This window comes from Phaseolus vulgaris, chromosome 11 (genome assembly GCF_000499845.2).
Source record: "Phaseolus vulgaris cultivar G19833 chromosome 11, P. vulgaris v2.0, whole genome shotgun sequence".
NCBI classification, from domain to species: Eukaryota; Viridiplantae; Streptophyta; class Magnoliopsida; order Fabales; family Fabaceae; genus Phaseolus; species Phaseolus vulgaris.
The window spans coordinates 27,157,474-27,176,722 of NC_023749.2; the positions used below are offsets into that span (position 1 = coordinate 27,157,474).

General features: G+C 50.0%; 2 protein-coding genes across 2 annotated transcripts; both read right to left on the bottom strand.

Moving 5' to 3' along the window:
* Positions 1-2,727: 2,727 nt before the first annotated feature.
* LOC137838383 (uncharacterized) lies at positions 2,728-3,186 on the bottom strand. The gene has a single exon (XM_068647629.1). The coding sequence runs from the start codon at positions 3,184-3,186 to the stop codon at positions 2,728-2,730; it is 459 nt and encodes a 152-aa protein (XP_068503730.1).
* Positions 3,187-6,952: 3,766 nt separating this feature from the next.
* On the bottom strand, positions 6,953-7,761 carry LOC137828828 (glutaredoxin-C9-like). Its single transcript, XM_068635553.1, has one exon. The coding sequence runs from the start codon at positions 7,533-7,535 to the stop codon at positions 7,107-7,109; it is 429 nt and encodes a 142-aa protein (XP_068491654.1). The 5' UTR covers positions 7,536-7,761; the 3' UTR covers positions 6,953-7,106.
* Between the last annotated feature and the right edge of the window lie 11,488 nt (positions 7,762-19,249).

The window sequence follows — 19,249 nt, forward strand, 5'->3', positions numbered from 1 at the left end:
ACAGGTAACCAGGGAGTACCAAGTCAAAGATCCACAGATGACTGCGTACTTAAGTTATGTTCAAGTTCTGAAGGGAGCGTTCGTGGCGTTCAAGCTGGTGCACGTCCCAAGGGAGCAGAATGCCCGTGCTGACCTGATCGCCAAGCTGGCCAGCTCGGGCAAGGGTAGAAGGCAGAGGACGGTCATACAGGAGACCCTCAAAACGCCGCGAACATTTTTCGCAGATAACAGGGTGAACGTCCTCCAGATCAACGCGTCTAAAGGAAGGGCGAGGAGTCATCGATCGTTGACTCAGGACACGGCGAAAACCCCCAGCGTAAGCATTTACCCGATCTCACCAGTAGGAAAGGACCCCATGCAAGTGTGCGTCCTTGAAGAAGGGGACACGTGGATGACGCCCTATAGGCGCTACCTCGCCAATGGGATACTCCCAGTAGAGCCCGAGGAGGGCAAGAAGATAAAAAGAAACTCTGCAAGGTACACCCTCGTGGATGGAGCATTGTTCAGACACGGGTTCACACACCTAATCTTGACGTGCGTAAGCGGAGATGAATGTACGAGAATAATGACTGAGCTGCACGAGGGGATCTGTGGGAGCCACGTTGGGGGAAGATCTTTAACATCGACGGTCGTGCGCGTAGGGTTCTACTGGCCGACGGTAAGAGAAGATTGTGTAAGGCACACCCAGCGCTGTAAGCAGTGCCAACAGCACGCCGACTGGCACAAGGCGCCGTCAGAAGAGTTGAGGTCCGTCTACAGTTCGTGGCCTTTCCATAATTGGGGAATTGACATCCTGGGACCCTTCCCGCTGGCGGTAAGATAAATGAAGTATTTGATAGTAGCCAACAAATACTTCACAAAGTGGATTGAAGCCGAGCCAGTGGCGCAGATCACGGCTCACAAAGTTCAGCATTTTGTATGGAAGAATATAGTATGTCGTTTTAGCGTACCAAGGCGCCTCGTCTCCGACAATGGGACACAGTTCGCCAGCTAGCAGCTGGGCAAGCTATGTGCATAGGTTGGCATAAAGCAGGTGTTCGCGTCTGTCGAGCACCCCCAGACGAACGAACAGGTGGAGTCCACCATGGAGACGCCGTTTAGCTTGGTATACGGATCAGATGCGATGATCCTGGTGGATATCCATGAGAGCTCGCCACGTTTCCAAAGTTTTGTGGCCAAAGAGTCCAACGAAGAAAGGAGGGTGAATCTGGATCTGCTGGACGAAGCCAGAGAGGAGGCGATGATCAAAGCTGAGGCAGTAAAAAGAAGAGTGGAGCACCAGTACAGCTCCAAGGTAAAGACCCGGCAGTTCCAGGTGGCTGACTTGGTCATGCGAAAGGCTCATCCGTATGAATTGGAGAACAAGCTATCCCCCAAGTGGACCGGTCCCTTCAGGGTAACCGAGGCTCGGGGGAATGGATCATACAAGCTTGAGACTCTGGAGGGAGGCGCCATCCCGCGCACTTGGAACGCGGCAAACCTGAAGTTCTATTTTAGTTAAATACTTTATGTTGTATATAGTTCAAGGGGACACTCTTTTTCCCTTTCGAGGGTTTTTTAATGAGGTCACCCAATTAAAAGCCAGTTTGAGAGTTTTTTTATTATTACGATGTAAGGAGACACTAAGTAAAGATAACGTGGTTCAGTAAGAAACAAACCCACGACCTTGATGTTTAGACACCTCAAGGGGAGTCGCGAGGGCGCCTCCCTCGAGCGTGGGCATCAAGGGCGAAAGAAAGTTCGAAATCAGTGAAGAGTCGGGCGTCTTGGTGTGGGTACACCCCAAACAGGAGTAGCGTTATCCCTCGGGACACCTCCTCCTTGGGCGTGAGCACCAAGTTCCTGGTCATTTTGGTGTTTAGATACCTCGTAGGAGAGAGCGACGGGGGGCGCCTCCTACGAGCGTGGGTGCCAAGTGCACTGATTGCCTTGATGTTTAGACACACCGAGGACGAAACGGCGCTGCTTTGTAGCAAGCCTTTCCTCGGGCGTGGGCATCCAAGCGCAAGTTATAAGGACTGATCGATGGTGAACTGGTTGCTTTGGTGTTTAGACACACCGAGGACGAAACGGCGCTGCTTTCTAGCAAGCCTCTCCTCGGGCGTGGGCACCAAGCATACCTGTTGACCTGGTGTTTAGACACCTCGAGAGAGGGCGATGGGGGGCGCCTTCTCGAGCGTGGGCACCAAGCATGAATAGTAGGCTTCGGCCAAGATAAGTCCTCCTTCGCCTTTGAGCGATGTTGAGGCCAGTAACGCTCGTGAGGCTAGGCGCCTCAAGACCATGAAGAACAAGTAAAAACCAAGTGAAGAAGTCCCCACGATGGGGTAAAAGGAAAGGGTCGAGGACAGTAGAAAGGTACGTGCACATTCCCCACCTTAGCAATTCGTTGAAGCAAGTTAAAGAAGAAGGTCGAGATAGCGTGCTACCTAAGTTTTAAGTTTGGAGCCCTAAAAGCGTTATCTAGAGGTTAGTAGCAGAAACGATGTCAGCAAAGGACACAAGTAAAAGAAGGCAGGTGGGCACACAAAGCAGAAATGTGCAAGTCAAATGAGCAATTAAGTTAAAAGATAAACTAGCATCATAATGTCAATGTGTCATGAAGAGTTACGACATGAAGAGAAAAAGATAAAGAGTTCAAAGGGGGCGAGGCACGATATCGCCATCGACCACATGGTTGGCTAGGATGAAGAACGCAATGTCCACCTCAGGGTGCTTGTAGGCCACCTAGGCCAGAGCATCTTCGAATCCCGCACCATAGGCCTCCGAGGCGTTAGTAAAGAGTTCATCCTCGACCCCCTTGGCCTTCTCAGCTTGGGCGGTTGTTTCCTCTTCGGCTTGGGCGAGGGCCTCGATTTTCTCTTCCAACTCTTGTTGGCACCCAGCCAGGGCCTGGGTCTTGTCAGCCAACTTGCTCTCAACCTTACCTAGTTGCACCTCTCGAGTAACCGAGCGCTCCTCAAGGTTGGCCATCTTTTCACCCTTTTCCTTGAGGGCGTCTTTGAGATCCTCTATCTCAACCCGCAGAGGCACCACCTTGCCCAAGAGAGTGGCATACTCCTGGCCTTGCTTGTGAATTTTCTTGTTGGCATCCAACTTAGCCTTCCGGAGCACCCCCAACTCTTCGTTTAGTGCGACCTCTTGAGCAAAGGAGCGTTGAAATTGTTGGGCTAGCTGCTCCTTCATCTTTTCCACCTCATCCGCCAAGGCTTGTCGTTTCTCTACGGCTTGTTGGAGGGAGGAATGGACACGTGCGGTATGGCCCCCGAGGCTGAAGAACACACTCTCCTGCAGCGCCTCGTCAGTTGCTGAGCTCCCCAAGCTCTCTTGCCGCCACCCTCTTAGAAAATGCTAGACGACCATGGGGAGCTCAGGGGCGGTTGCAGGAGGGGGTTCGGGGGTAGTCTCCACTTCTTCCTCGAGAGCAATAGGGGGTGGTGGAGAGGGGGCGCTCGGGCTCGGGGGATTACCCTGGAGGTTGGTGGGAACCCTTGCAGAAGATGAGTGGGACGTGCCCACCATTGTAGTCTTCCTCCTCTTGAAGGCAGGACCCCCAACGGATTCTTCCTCTTCATCCGATGCAATGTGTACCACCCCTTCGTTCAAAGGGGCTTGAGGTAAAACAGCTCTAACCGTGGCCAAAGGGATAGCCTTGATTGGAGCTGTAGAAACCGGTGCAACCCTTGGAGAAGCAGGGGCGGGGATTGATCGAGGGGAAATAGCTGTTGGCAGGGTAGGCTTGGAAGCTGCTAGGGGCGTGGTGATAGAGGTAGGGGGCGCAGAAGGACCCGCTTTGTTTGCAGCAGCACCACGGGTCAAGAGCCCAGCCAGCCGGGTGCGTTTCTCTTGGGTCATCACCATGGCTGCACCAGAAGGGAGTGGATAAGAATGAAGTTAGGAAAGTATGAACAAACTAAGACATGAGAATCAGTTGAAGCAACATCAGTTATCAGTTAAACATGCATGCGAGTTAAAAGGTAAATGGGAAAGCGTATGCGTGGTATATGCGTAGGAGGCGGGAGAGCGAGTTCCTATACCCAAATAGTTGGCAAGGGCAGTAGGGTCGCGCCCATGCTTGATGAGGTCAGCTGTATTGAAGACAATGCCCAAGCTGGCCAAGACCTGGCACATTTCGCGACCAGCTGATGAAAGCTCGTTTAGAGACTTGGCCTTGTCGAACTTGAGTTCCTTCACCCAGTATAGTGGGAAGCCGTCAAGGGCTGTGCGGTCGTAGTCAGAGGCGCACACCCTGAAGAATTTTCCTCTGAATCCCTTGTAGGATTGTTGAAAGAGGGTAAAGAGAACCCTCCCAGTGACCCTGCTCAGGCTCACCCAGAGGTTGTTTCCAAGGCTTTTGGCTTCAAAAAAGTGAAGGAACACGTCAACTGAAGGGGTGAGGCCAAAATGTCCTAGAAGGAGGGAGAAGGCTCTGATGAAGGCCCAGTTGTTGGGATGCAGCTGGGCAGGAGCCACGTTCAATTCCGTGAGGAGCTCCATCTCGAAGTTGTTAAAGGGAAGACGTTGCCCTATGCGCTTGAACACCGTTTGGTAAAAGAAGAAGAACGGCTCCCCGTTGTTGGAGCGATCGTCAACACAAACAAGTTCGCCGGTAGTGCAAGGGCGAACATAAATATAAGCATCGTGTTCCCTCCCAAACGCTTTCCCTACAGGGTCGCTATAACAATGGGCCCTCTAGTCTTCAGCGCTGAGTAGGGTGGAAGATTCGGCAAGGAGCCTATCGGAGGCCCAAGAGTAAGAAGCTTTGTAATTTATGAAAGGAGGTGGTGGGTTGGCCGTGACTTTGGTTCTCGCCATGGTCGAAGAAGCTGGGTAAAAAGAAAAGGCAACGGTTCAGCAAGGGGGGCTATGGTGCAAAACTAGGGAAACTCAGAAACTCTACCCAATGCGAGAAAACCCAGAGAAACAGGGGAACGAAGGAAATGCAGACGAAAGCGAGAAATGCGAAAGTTTAAACAGTCCCAGACAATTTATCAGAGCAGAATATCGAGAGATAAGAGCAAACGATTGAGAAAAATCGTACCTTTTTGCGTTAATCAGTGAAAGTCTCAGTTTTTGCGAAGAAGGATCAGCGAAAGCTTGAGGAAGAAGATGAAGAGTGCAAACGTTAGCATAAATGATGGAACAGTGTCTAAGAGCGCGTTTTCAAAGAGTTTAACGTAAACTTAAGAAGCACAAGAGGCGTTAAGTCATGGCCGTGCAATTGGGCCACGCGTTTATGGATTACCGCATGAACAGAAAGTGTCACTTCATAACACAAAGTGTCTTGTCATAGAATGCCACGTAGGACGGTAGGGCGAGGCCTTAGTCTTTTCGCTAAGCAGTTGTCAGATCAAGACTAGGGGGCTTGTGTACCGACCCGTCCTCGGGCGTTGACCAAAGTCAACATAGAGGGTGTCCCCCCACGATACCTACAGGTAGGAGTGATCGTGGAGGAGGCGGCACAGTAGGAGGCGACACGGTAGGGGCGTGGAGGCCTCGGGCCTCGGTACCCCAAACAGTAATGGTAGGTGAGGAAAGGTGGTTTTCAAGCCACACCTCCAGCACCAGAAAGAAGAAGCCCCACTCACAAGGGATCCGTGCATAGAGTGTAGAGACGCGGCAAGTACGCACCACCGATGGAAAGCCACCGGGGCAAAGACGACCCATGAGAGGGTCACATCCCAGGAGGCAATCCGCATGTATGGTACGTAAGGAAGGCAAAAGATCCCCTAGGGCGGATGACTCAGAGGATGGGCGCATGAGTTGGCACCCAAGCAGTCACCCCCGCGCGGGATGCACTCCAGGAGAATTACCTTACACACTGGGATTTCCCTAAGTTTGGGCTACAGTGTCGTGAGGCTGCACCCACAGATAGGCTTAAGTTAGAGGTAGACACGTGGCAGAAACACGGGCAAAGGTATATAAGGCTTTGCCACAAGCAGAATAAGGTACGTTTTCACAATTTACACACAAGTGAACTCAGAGAGAGAGAGAATTTAGTTACACACTTCTTTGAGCACTGAGCTGGTGGTGTTCTGCGACAAGAAGTGTCACGGTGTTTTCTGCCATAACTGACTTGAGCGTCGGAGTGCAAACGGCCACGAGGGCGCCCATTTGTCTCTCTGTTTCAGGTATTCGCTGGAGGTAGAAGGTGAAGCTGGAACGAAAGCGAAGGAGTCCTAGAAGCGTAGTTCGTAGCTACGCACGAAGGTGATCCAAGTCAACCGGCAGGAACATGTTCAATATACAGAAGGGATTTACCCTATTCTTTCTTTTCCTTTAATAATATTAAAATACCATTAACTCCTTGGTAATAATAGGATTTCACAAACTCCTTGTAATAACGGGGGTTTTGCAAACCCCTGGTAATAACGGTGGTTTACAAAACTCTTGATAAAAACGGGATTTTACAAATCCCCTGTAATAACGGGAATTTACAAAACCTTTGTAATAACAGGTGTTTACAGAACCCCTGGTAATAACAATGGTTTATAGAACCTCCGGTAAAATTTAAACTTTCAAGAATTACTCAAAATTGCTGATATTCTATTAACGACGTTGCATAATAAAAGTAAACGGTGGATAACGCGCGGGGTTAAAACCGCTAGAAACGTTAAAAATAATTTTTCTACGAGTGTTTAGTTAAATCAAATTTAATATAAAAAAAATACAAAATTCAACTCGATCTAATTTAATATTTTTTAATAAATTGGATAATAAGTTCCTTCAAATGCTATCAACTCCTATAACAAATATCCCTAGTTTTTCTATATAAAAATTTAGTATTTGTGAAATGATTTGGACGTTGAAGTATATATATAGTACGTAATCTGTTATCTGATGACGCGTCATTTTATTTATTCTATTCTATCTCTTTCCACTTTCCTAAGTATGATAACTTAAACCATTAGTCTAATGGGAGTCTTCTCCACTGTAAGTAAACAACTCTGCATTCACAAACACCATATTAAATTTCCGTATCAAATTCATGGAAAAACACAAATTTTTCATTACATTACTATTTTTTCTCTACAACCTCCTCCCAAAGAGAAGGAACATATCCCCGAAACTAACACAAAATTAATAAAAAAGGAAAATGGAAAATTCTAGAGCCATAGAGCTCGTGCTTCTTTGAGTATTGGAACCAATTCCCCAGAAATATGAGTGGCCATAACTCGATCCAATCCCCCAAACAATTTCCCACCAATAAAAACCGCAGGAAACTGCATCTTGTTTTCGTTGCCACCCACAATTGCTTCCAATTCTCTAACCACACCCACTTCGTCATGCTCCTCCACCTCGTGCATGGCAGGGTTCACCCCAAGACCCAAAAGCAATCGGTTCACCACGTGGCTCATGCAACAACCACGCCTAGCGAAGACTATAACCGCGTTCTCTAAGACCATGTTTGGCACCATTTTGGTGGAAACAAAGGAGGGAGTAATGTTAGTGGTGTTGTTGATAGTAGTGAAGTGAGTGGTGGGGGAAGATGAGATGAGAGGTTGCCATGACCTATAAGGAATTGCTTGTTGCATGATGTTTTACTTTTGAGGAAGTTAATGATTTCTAAAGAGAGAGAAGAAGAAGAAAAAGAAGATGGTGTTGTGTGAGTGTGAGTTTGTTTGATTTTGGTTATGGAGGGTGAATATAAAGGGGAAAGAAAGAGTGGGTTGAGTTGTTGATGATTTGAAAGGGTCATTAGCTTGTAACGTCAACTGCAAATAAGCTTATTTTTAATATTATTATTTTATTTTTCTAAGTTTCTAAGATTACGCGGTGTTATTTGGTCGTCTTACGTTTGAGGTTGTCACTTCGTATTTTTATTTTCTACGTTGTGGGTTTTGGACGGCCATCCCCACTTGGCACTTTTGAAACATCCCACTCTGCAAAACACTGCTGCTAGTGTTGGACTAAATGCTCTGCAACATTTAAAATAAAATAAAATAAATGCAATTAAGACACTAATTTCATAAGCATTTGTACTTGAATCAAGGAAGAGAGAATGAGGGAATATTTTTAAACATTACAAAAGAGGGTGTGAATATTCTGATCTTAAATAGATTAAGATAATATTGTTATAATCAATTTTATGTATTATTTATTTTAGAGTTAAGAGTTTTGTCAATCTTTTATTTTAAAAGATATTTCATAGTATTAAGGAAGAGAGAACGTGAAAATATTTTTAAACATTATAAAATTTTTCGTTTGATGTTAATGAGATGAATTGAAATTGTGAAGGGAAAACAATAGAAAAAAAAGAAAAGAAAATGTGGAACAAGTGCGTAGCGAGACACGTTATTAACAATGAAAAGCGACAAATTAAGCGTCATGGGCTCGTGGCATGACATAAAGGTGTGGGACCCACCACGTGGCAAGGATTAAGCTCTATCCACTAACGACGTCATATACTGTTGTCCACTGTCCGAACATGACATGGCCATCCCACAAATTATTATACGTAGTTAAAAATAATTACAACCTTATTATTATAGATGCATAATCTTATTCCAATTAAATAAAAAGGTTAATCACTTATTTCCTCCTATAATTAATTTATTTATTTTAATGATATTTGTACCGCCCTGGTGGTCGGGTGTGATGACGTGGCATCCTGCTACAGTGTAGGCGTGTTGACAAGGCGCCAGGTTGGCAGAAGGAAGGAAGTTGGGGGACACGTGTAGTCACCAGTTGTTAAGCTGGCGTGTTCCGACTTCCAGCTTACCAGAATAGGCGATCGCCAGGTTGAAGATGAAGTCGCCAGATGTAGACCCAGGCGACCAAGCAGTCGGAGATCGCCAGAACAAGCACATCGCCGAAGATGAAGGAGAAGCAGATTATGAAGGCGGCCGGCGAGACCACAGGGAAGGTGTATGAAGGCCCCTAACTCGCCAGTTCCAGTATAGATCGCACTCCTAAGTTAGCTATGCACTGGGCAGTACCATGCATAAGTAACTTAGCCAAAATGAGAGCAGAAGCAGCGCCAAGTCAGGGAGCCTCCAGATGATGGCACGTGTACAGTTGGATGCGAGCCACGTGTCCAAGTTTGTAACTGCCAGGAGAGAGAAAGCCACCAGGTATATAAGAGTTCTTAACAGACTTTCTGAGGTACGCACGTTCAGTTCATACACTTTACGCTTGCGAGTGATAGAGCTGATTGTGAGAGAGGATTTGCACGGTTCTAGTTCTCTTAGTTTTTGGTGATACCGTCACTGACTTGAGCGTCGGAGTGCGATCGGCCGCAGCGGCGCCGTATCGTTTCTTTGCAGGTTCTTGAAGTAGATCCCGGAGAGGAACGAAGGTGAGAAGCGGTGCGCACGTCGATCCTTTGACGAGGCATTCTCCAGCGTTCCAGTCAACAGGCAGGATCACCAGGCGCCCACCGTGGGGCCCTGTAAAACTTGCTCCCATCCACAGCGTGAGTTCTTGGAAGTTCGAGGTTTTCTGCGTGGTTGTGTGCTGGTGCAACCGTCGTCCGCAGTTTCTTTGAGTTTCGTTCGGTGAATTTGCGTTTTGAACCGTTCGTTTGGCTTTTCGATCGGTGGAGTAAGGTTTTCTGCGGCTTACGCGTAATCTGTTTGGTGGAAGTTCGAGTTCTTTCGTTTGTTTGGTTGTTCGCGGGGAAGCGGTGGTTTCTGGCGAAGTCGTGGTTTTCTTTGAAGGCTTACGGTGTTCTTGAGTTTTCTTGCACTGTTTCGCTCTGTTTCTCCGATTGATCGCTGATTCGATCGAGGCTGAAGTGTTGTTTGCTGTTTTCCTGTGATTCGCTGAAGTTAATGAGAAAAATGAGAAGCAATCGTTCCAGTCCCGTGGCGCCTGTCGCTGCTGAAGGCGACACCGCCATGACCATGGCGTAGATGGCAGAGATGATGCGCTCGTTGCAGGCAACTGTGGAAGCCTCGCGCGTAGAGCAGGCGAGGATACATGAGGACCTGGTCGCCTCTCGCGCCAGGAACGAGGAACTCAGCAAGGTGACTGAGGAGCTGCGTCGAGCTCTTCAGGAGCAGCAAGGACGTTCTTCTGCTGAAGAGGTGGCGCCGTCGACGCCACCTCGTGTTTTCCCAATGCCTTTCGTTCAGGCGATTACCGACACGCCTATTCCCACGAGCATGGTTCCGGTTAAAGCTGTCTTTACCGGCGTGGAGGATCCAGAGGCTCATCTGACCACGTTCCACACGCAGATGATGCTGTCGGGAGGGTCAGACGCCGTCTACTGCAAGATGTTCGTGAGTACGCTCCAGGGAACGGCGATGGAGTGGTTTGTGAGCTTGCCTAACGGCCACATAACCAATTTTCAACAGTTCTCGAAAATCTTTGTCGAGCAGTACATTGTGAATAAGGCACCGCCCAGGGTGTCCTATGATCTGTTTGATATAAGGCAGTACCATGGGGAGTCCCTCAGAGACTACCTCAATCGCTTCGGAGCGCAGATGGTCAGATCGCCGGCCAAGGATGAAGAAATGCTGGTCTATGCCTTCAAGAAGGGCGTGCAGCCAGGGCCATTCTGCAAGGCCTTGATCAGGGCTCATCCAGCGACGTTTGCTGAAGTCAGGCGACTTGCGGTGGCCCACATCGCCGACGAGAGTGAAGTCGCCGAGAAGAGAGGCAGCGTGGCTCCCGCCAGGCCACGCGCCCAGACCAGGATCCAGCCGCAGAGGGTGCTGGAAACGGCGGCGGCGGCCAGAAAAGACCAGAGGACTCGCCATCCTTACGACAGGAGAAACAAGGGAAGAAGCCAAGCGCGCCAACAACCAGCACGCCAGCAACCAGCACGCCGGGAGTACAATCACCCGCCTAAGCACAAATTTGTCATGGGACTAGCGGACCTGATCGCTATCCCTAACATATCTGCTAGGTTGAAAGCGCCTGAGAAGGTGGGCGACAAGGTGCTGGGGTCAAAGCCGGACGCCTGGTGTGAGTTCCACCAGTGTTTTGGCCACACTTTGGACTCGTGTTTGTCTTTAGGATACCAGCTCGACGATCTGGTTAAGAGCGGGTTCTTAAATGACTATCTGCTGGACAGGAGGACGGGGGGAGCGTCGAGTTCCCAGCCAGCAGGTGGGGAAGCCCAGCAACACGAGATGCCTATCCATGGGGAGATCCACACCATTGCAGGGGGTTTCTCAGGTGGTGGATGCACCGCATCGCAGAGGAAAAAGTATGCGCGATCGGTGATGACAGTGGACATGTTTGAAGATCACTCGCCGGAAGTGGACATTACGTTCACAAAGCAGGATCTTCGGGACGTTGTGCCTCATGACAACGATCCCATAGTTATTTCGTTGGTTACGGCGGGAAGGAAGGTCCACAGAGTTCTGGTGGACCAAGGAAGCTCGGCAGACGTGATGTTCTGGCCGACTTTCACGCAGCTGGAATTGCCCCTTGACCAGCTAAGGCCCTATGGAGGGTGCTTATATGGGTTCGCTGGCGACCAGGTGGAGGTCAGGGGGTACATTGAGCTGAGAACCACGTTTACAGATGAGGCTGGGTCGAGGACGGAGAAAATCAAGTACCTCATCGTAAACGCCCCTTCAGCATATAACATCCTGTTGGGAAGGCCCACTCTTAACAGGATAGGCGCCATTCCGTCGACTCGGCACATGAAGGTAAAGTTGCCGTCCATGGAAGGGGTGGTGATCACGATCAAGTCTGATCAGAAAGAGGCGAAAAGGTGCTATGAGAATAGCCTGAAAAACAAAAGATCAGTGAGTTATGTAACAACCACCCCACCTCCCGGTGTGAAGCCCAGACCGCCGGTAACAGAGGAGGCCGCCGGAAGGGATGTAGAGATGGTAGACGCTGAGCTAGGGGAGAGGAATGCTGGCCTGGAGGAGGAAGAGGCGCGGAATCGTCCCGAGGAGGCAAGGGAACAGGGAATCGCCAGGGCGGTGATCGCCAGAGAGTCCAGGCCTAAACCTGTCGAGCAGTGGCTCGAAAAGGAGATCGGAGGAAAAATCTTCAAGCTGGGAAGATCTCTGGAGGTCGATCTCCAGGACCAGATCGCCAAGGTGATTGAGCGGCATCTGGATGCGTTTGCGTGGTCCGCTTCGGACATGCCCGGGATTGATCCCGACTTCTTGTGCCATCATCTGGCGATGGACAATTTGGTGAGACCGGTGCGACAAAGGAGAAGAAAATTCAACGAGGAGAGGAGGCAGGCGATCAGGGATGAAACACAGAAACTCCTCGCTGCAGGCCACATCAGGGAAGTCCAGTACCCTGAATGGTTGGCAAATGTCGTACTAGTGAGGAAGAGTAATGGGAAATGGCGCATGTGCGTCGATTTCACCGACTTGAACAAGGCCTGCCCGAAGGATTCGTATCCTTTACCAAGCATCGATGCCCTGGTTGATAGTGCTGCAGGGTGCAAGCTGCTGAGTTTCCTAGATGCCTTCTCGGGCTATAATCAGATCAAGATGCACCCCATGGATGAAGAAAAAACAGCCTTCATGACGGAGAGGTCGTGCTACTGCTATAAGGTGATGCCGTTTGGGCTGAAGAACGCGGGGGCCACGTACCAGAGGTTGATGGATCGAGTACTTGCACCGATGCTGGGAAGGAACGTGCAAGCCTACGTCGATGACATGGTCGTGACCTCGCAGGAGAAAAGCAAGCACGTTGCAGACTTGGAAGAATTGTTCACGACGATCGCCAAGTTCAAGTTAAAGCTCAACCCGGAGAAATGCATTTTCGGCGTGGAGGCTGGAAAGTTTTTGGGTTTTCTCTTGACTGAAAGGGGGATAGAAGCTAACCCAGACAAGTGTGCCGCCATCTTGGCGATGAGAAGCCCGGCTACAGTGAAAGAAGTCCAGCAGCTGACAGGTCGGATGGCAGCCCTATCTCGCTTCGTGTCAGCTAGCGGAGAAAAGGGGCACCCCTATTTTCAGTGTCTGCGGCGCAATAACAAGTTCGCTTGGACGAAAGAATGCGAGGAAGCTTTCGTTAAACTGAAGGAGTATCTGGCGAGCCCGCCGGTTCTGTGCAAACCGCTGGTGGGGATCCCTCTCAGGTTGTATTTTGCTGTAACTGAGAGGGCGGTGAGTGCGGTGCTCGCCCAGGATCAAGATCAGGCCCAGAAGCCTATTTATTTTGTGAGCAAGGTGTTGCAGGGCCCAGAAACGAGATATCAGGCCCTGGAGAAGGCTGCGCTGGCTGTGGTGTTTTCGGCGAGGAGGTTGCGCCACTACTTCCACAGTTTCACAATACTGGTGATGACTGACCTGCCCATCCAGAAGGTCTTGAAGAAACCCGACGTTGCGGGAAGGATGGTGAAGTGGGCGGTAGAGTTGTCAGAGTTTGATATTAAGTACGAGCCTCGAGGCCCGATCAAGGGGCAAATCTTTGCAGATTTCGTGGTCGAGCTCTCATCAGAGGCGGCGCGGGTTGAAGGAGACGATTTCCGTTGGGTGCTCTCGGTGGATGGATCGTCGAACCAGCAGGGTAGCGGTGCTGGAGTCATCTTGGAAGGACCAAACGGCGTGCTGATCGAACAATCTTTGAGGTTTGCCTTTAAAGCCAGCAACAATCAAGCAGAGTATGAGGCGCTGATCGCCGGGATTTTGCTGGCCAAGGAGATGGGAGCTAGGGTGCTGATGGCTAAGAGTGACTCGCTGCTAGTCACAGGGCAAGTAACAGGCGAGTTCTAGGCTAAAGATCCACAAATGGCGGCTTACTTGGCGTATGTGCAGGAATTGAAGAGTTCCTTTGCCTCCTTTGAAGTAGTACATGTGCCCAGAGAGCAGAATGCCCGAGCTGACTTGCTTGCTAAGCTCGCCAGCTCAGGCAAGGGGGGTAGGCAGAGGACGGTGATTCAAGAAACTCTGAAGACGCCGAGGGCATTTGTAGCAGATCACCTGGTCCTTCAGATAAGCAAGTCGACGGAGAGAGCAGCGAGAAGCCATAAGTCTTTGACGCAAGAAACTTTGAGATCGCCGAGAATTAGAGCATGTCGAGGAGAGAAGGTGGACGTGATGCAGGTCTGCGCCGACCGTGAGCCAGACACTTGGATAACACAGTACAAGCGGTGCCTGGCAGATGGCCTCCTCCCGCTGGATCCGACAGAGGCTAGGAAGGTAAAGAAAAATTCTAGCAAGTACACATTGATTGATGGCGATCTGTACAAGTTTGGGTTCACTCACCCACTCCTGGAATGTATACACGGCGAGAAGTGCACGAGAATCATGGCAGAGCTCCACGAAGGTATATGCGGAAGCCACGTCGGGGGTCGGGCTCTGGCCGCGAGGACTCTCCGTGCAGGCTACTACTGGCCATCCATGAGAGAAGATTGCAAGAAATATGCCCAATGTTGTAAACAATGCCAGCAGCACGCCGATTGGCATAAGGCACCTCCCGAGGAGTTGAAGTCGATCTATAGCCCTTGGCCGTTTCATACTTGGGGAATCGACATCCTGGGACCTTTCCCGCTGGCGATCAGGCAAATGAAGTACTTGGTGGTGGCGATTGAGTATTTCACCAAGTGGATTGAAGCAGAACCAGTGGCCCAGATCACCGCACACAAGATCGAAGGTTTTGTATGGAAGAACATCGTGTGCCGGTTTGGAGTGCCTAAGCGCCTGGTGTCAGATAATGGGACGCAGTTTGCAAGCCACCTGTTGAAGAAGCTTTGCGAAGGGGTGGGAATTCAACAAGTGTTTGCATCCGTCGAGCACCCTCAAACAAATGGCCAGGTGGAATCAGCTAATCGGGTGTTGTTGAGAGGTTTGAAGAGAAGGCTTGAGAAAGCCAAGGGAAGTTGGGCTGAGGAGGTGCCTCGTATAGTCTGGGCGTACCACACCACCGAGCAGTCAGGAACCCATGAGACCCCGTTTAGCTTGGTCTATGGGTGTGATGCCATGATTCCAGTGGAGATCCAGGAGAGCTCGCCGAGATTCCAGAACTTCGTAGAGGAAGATTCGAATGAAGAGAGAAGGCTGAACCTGGATCTGCTGGATGAGGTCAGGGAAGAGGCGAGATTGAAGGCTGAGGCCGTGAAGAGAAGGGTTGAACGAAGATACAACTCGAAGGTGATGCCAAGGCAGTTTAGAGAGGGCGACTTGGTGATGAGGAAGGCCCACCAATACGAGATGGAGAATAAACTGTCACCCAAGTGCACTGGACCGTTCAGAATAACCGAGGCGCTCGGGAACGGCGCCTACCGCTTAGAGACGCTGGAAGGAGGGGCGATTCCTCGCACCTGGAACACCACGCACCTGAAGTTGTACTATAGTTAAGAGCTTTGTAAGTGAAGACAAACACAATGTTATATTACAATGTCTCTGTTAAAACAGTTTGAAGGGGGCACTCTTGTTTCCCTAAGGAGGGTTTTTAATGAGGCCACCCAATAAAAGAAGAGTTTTCGAAGTATAAGGTGTTTTCAGATTGCATGTGTGCTATTTTCAAAAGTTTTGAAGAAAGACCTTGTCATTTGTACATGATTTAAGGCAAGAAAAGATATATCGCGTGCTTTCTAAAAGGTTTTAAGTCCTCATCGTTTTTCGGCGATTGGAGGCACCAGTTAAGTTTTAAGTCCTCATCGTTTTTCGGCGATTGGAGGCACCAGTTAAGTTTTAAGTCCTCATCGTTTTTCGGCGATTGGAGGCACCAGTTAAGTTTTCAAAGTCCTCATCGTCTTTCGGCGATCGGAGGCACCAGATAAAAGACCTCAACGCTCTCGCGCGTCCTGAGGCAAGTTAAAGACCTCCTCGCCGCCGAGCGAGTGCAGGCGAGAGAAAGAAAAGGTCCTCAGTGCATCCAGGGGGGAGGAGATGTACACCCTAGGCAAGTTGAGGCACCAGATAAAGTCCTTATCGCCGTTGTGCGAGCTAAGGCCAGTTAAAGACCTCCTCGCCGCCAAGCGAGTGCAGGCGAGAGAAAGAAAAGGTCCTCAGTGCATCCAGGGGGGAGGAGATGTACACCCTGGGCAAGTTGAGGCACCAGGTAAAGTCCTTATCGCCGTTGTGCGAGCTAAGGCCAGTTAAAGACCTCCTCGCCGCCGAGCGAGTGCAGGCGAGAGAAAGAAAAGGTCCTCAGTGCATCCAGGGGGGAGGGGATGTACACCCTGGGCAAGTTGAGGCACCAGATAAAGTCCTTCTCGCCGTTGAGCGAGTTCAGGCGAGTTAAAAGACCTTCTCGCTTACGTGCGAGCATAGGCAAGATAAAATCCTTCTCGTCTCGAACGAGTTCAGGTATGGCGAAGAGGGTGGAAGAAGCTTGAAAGGTGGCTAAGGTAGGTTCGAAGAGAACGCCTAGTCAGCCGGTCTTTTGCTCTGAAGTTCAGGGGGGCAAAGGAAGATCCCAAAGGGCACTTCTACCCCAGATAAAGAAACGATTGCCAAAGCATGAGGCTGGGAAAAGCTGATGTTACCAAGAGGTCTTGGCGATCGGGAAGAGTTTAAACGACGGCGAGAAGGTTGAAAGACTTGTTTGATAAAGCAGGTCGAGTGGGACGTTGTTTGAGCCAATGATTGAGTTACAGTTCGTTGCTTGAAGGGTATTCTTGCAATAAGGTTAGCTGCCTTAAGAGTACAAGTTGTTTAAAGTGATTATTGCTTAAGTTTGGATTGGCTCGAGGCAGTTACGTCAAAAGTCGCGTTTGCAAAATCACTAAGTTAAATCCGACAAAGTTAAACATGCAAAGAAGGTTAAAGCGCTTAAAAGGAGTCAGGGGAGAGAATATCCAAGCCTTGTGATTGAAATGAGTATCTGTTAAGAATACATAGGCGCGAGTTTATTACAAGATATATACAAGGGAAATCATAAAGTAGCAGATGAGGTGGAGTTGATTAGTCTTCAGCAGGAACGACCTTTCCATCTACTACTTCGTTGTTCAACGACACCATGCTGAGGTCAAGATCGGGGAATAGGCATGCGAATTGTTCCCGAGCGGCTTCGAATCCAGCAGCCAGAATCTGAGCAGAGTTTAGCTTAAGTTCTTCAATTTGCCCTTGAAGTTCTTCAACCTGTTTCTTGAGCTCTTTGTTCTGCTGCTCCAGCTCTTCAACCTGTTTTCGGAATTGTTCGTTGGTCTCTTGAGCATGGAGAAGGTCGTCAGTAACCTTCTTGGATTCCGTTTGAGCTTGGGCCAACTCAGCAGCCATCTTTCCTTTCTCCTTGTTTGCCTCGGCGAGATCAGCCATGGCGTCGTCCCTCGCTTTTTCTACTTGCCCAAGTAGCTTCTCGCGGTCGATCGACCTCTGCTCCAGTTTTTGCACCTTAGCGGCGTCAGCTTGAATGTGAGCCTCCAGGTCGATCGCCTTGGCGCGAAGAGGCACGATTTTGCTTTCCAACTCGACCTTCTCTTGGGCAAGATCGTGAACTTTGCGGCGAAGGTCAGCAGCTTCCTTGCGCGCCAGCCTGAGCTCGGTATTCAGGGCATCCTCCACTCGGGAGTGTTCGATTTCTGCGAGCGTCAGGCTGAATGACATTTTCTCCACTTCGACCTTCATAGTGCTATTTTCAGTCTTGAGGTTGAAGAGATCGTCATGAAGCCTCCTGGTGGAGCTCTCCACAGCCCTCGTTATGATCGCGGGGATATCCTCTGCTATGGTTTTCAACTTGGCAGTTAGAGGTTCCCACATCCTTGTGACTTCAAGGGAAAGGTTTGCTGCTTGGAGAGGCGCCAGGGGGGCTTGTTGAGGGTTCTCGCCGCCACCTTCCTTGGCAATATCTTCAGTGGTTGCTTCCTGGCGTGGCGACGCAATCGGGGATTCGGTAATCAGGATTGGAGAGATATGAGCCACCTCATCCCCGATTGGAGCATTTTCTGCAGCTGAAGCGTTTGAAGGGGGGCCCCCTCCAGCTGACATGTGTGGCGTAGAGGCGCTTGGGGGGTCCTCCAGGAAATTTGGCTCTTGGGCCTCAGCTGCAGGTGGCGCAGTGGCCAGTGGAACCGCTTGGACTGGTGATGAAGGAGCTTGTTGTGTTGGCGATGAGGGAGGAGGAGCAGGCGTTGATGGTGGTGTTGAGGTCGGAAGAGGGGGTGGGGCAGGTGGTGAAGATGGTGCCACCCTTTTCCTCTTCGTAACGAGGCCATCCTCGGTGACCTCGTCGTCCTCTTCTTCCTCCTCTTGGACGACTTGGGGGGCTTTCCTTCTGGGTCTCTTAAGGACCAATTTTTTGCGTTGAGCGGGCTCCTTGGGTGGTGATCGCCCTTGGACAATGGCGGCCTCCACCACCGAGTTGGGCACCGTTTGGGAACCGGTTGCCAACCCGTGGTTTCGGGCGAGCGATTTGAGTTCAGCGAGCATGTTCCTGGGCAACATGTTGTCTGCAGGGGACAGAGATGCGTGGGTTAACTCAAGGAAAATAGATAAGTGCATAGTGTAATAAACAGCAAAGCAGATAATATGTGCAGGAAAGGTAAAGCCAAAGTCTTGCGCATGACGCACAAGACGCCCAGAGACAGCTAAACAGAAGCAGTATTAAAGCAATGGTTCAAATGACCTAACCTATTTGAAATTCTAGCTGATCTTCGAAGAATTCAAAGCTGATCAGGGAGGTGGTGAGGAAAGTTATGTTGGCGTTCGCCACCTTCTTCCAGAAGAGACAAAGGTCTCTGTCCAATGCTCCCATGCTATCAGGACTTCTGGGCCTCCTAAAGCAGCTCTTGGACTCTTTTTTCCCCTTGTCCACCCAGTACAAGGGGAAGCCATCAAGAAGGGAGGTGTCCTTGTCGTTTGCACGTACTTGGACGAATTTCCCCTTCCAATCTTTGTACGATTGCTGGAAGATGGTAAAGATGGATCTCCCAGCAATCGCATTCAAGCTGATCCACAGGCAGTCTCCTGGGTGCTTGGCTTCGAAAAGGAACAAAAACACGTCCACTGACGCGGGCAACCCCAGGTGGGCGCACGTTATTTGGAAGGCTCGAACAAACGCCCAGCTGTTGGGATGAAGCTGGGCGGCTGCAATGTTGAGCTCGGTGAGAAGTTCCCTCTCGAATCGGGTAAGAGGGAACCTGAGCCTGACCTTCTTGAACAGAGTCGTATAGACAAAGCAGAAGGGCCCGTCGGCGCTTACTTTGTCATCAGCACACACGGGCAGGTCGGCGGGGCAAGGCAGCACCATCATCCTTTCGTCGTGCTCCTTGTGAAACGACTGGTAGATTTCGTCCCCCTTAGTCAGCCGCAAGACTGCCCCCGCAGTGTTCACAGAGGATATTTCTTTCAGAAGGGTTGAGTTAGCCCAGGGATATAATGTTTTGAAGTCTGGCAGAGGGACGGGGGCTCCTCCAGCATTAGGTGGAGTCGCCTGG

Bases quoted from the DNA above. Each gene is read 5' to 3' on its own strand.
- LOC137828828 (XM_068635553.1), bottom strand. From the start codon at position 7,535: ATGCAACAAGCAATTCCTTATAGGTCATGGCAACCTCTCATCTCATCT.
- LOC137838383 (XM_068647629.1), bottom strand. From the start codon at position 3,186: ATGAAGGAGCAGCTAGCCCAACAATTTCAACGCTCCTTTGCTCAAGAG.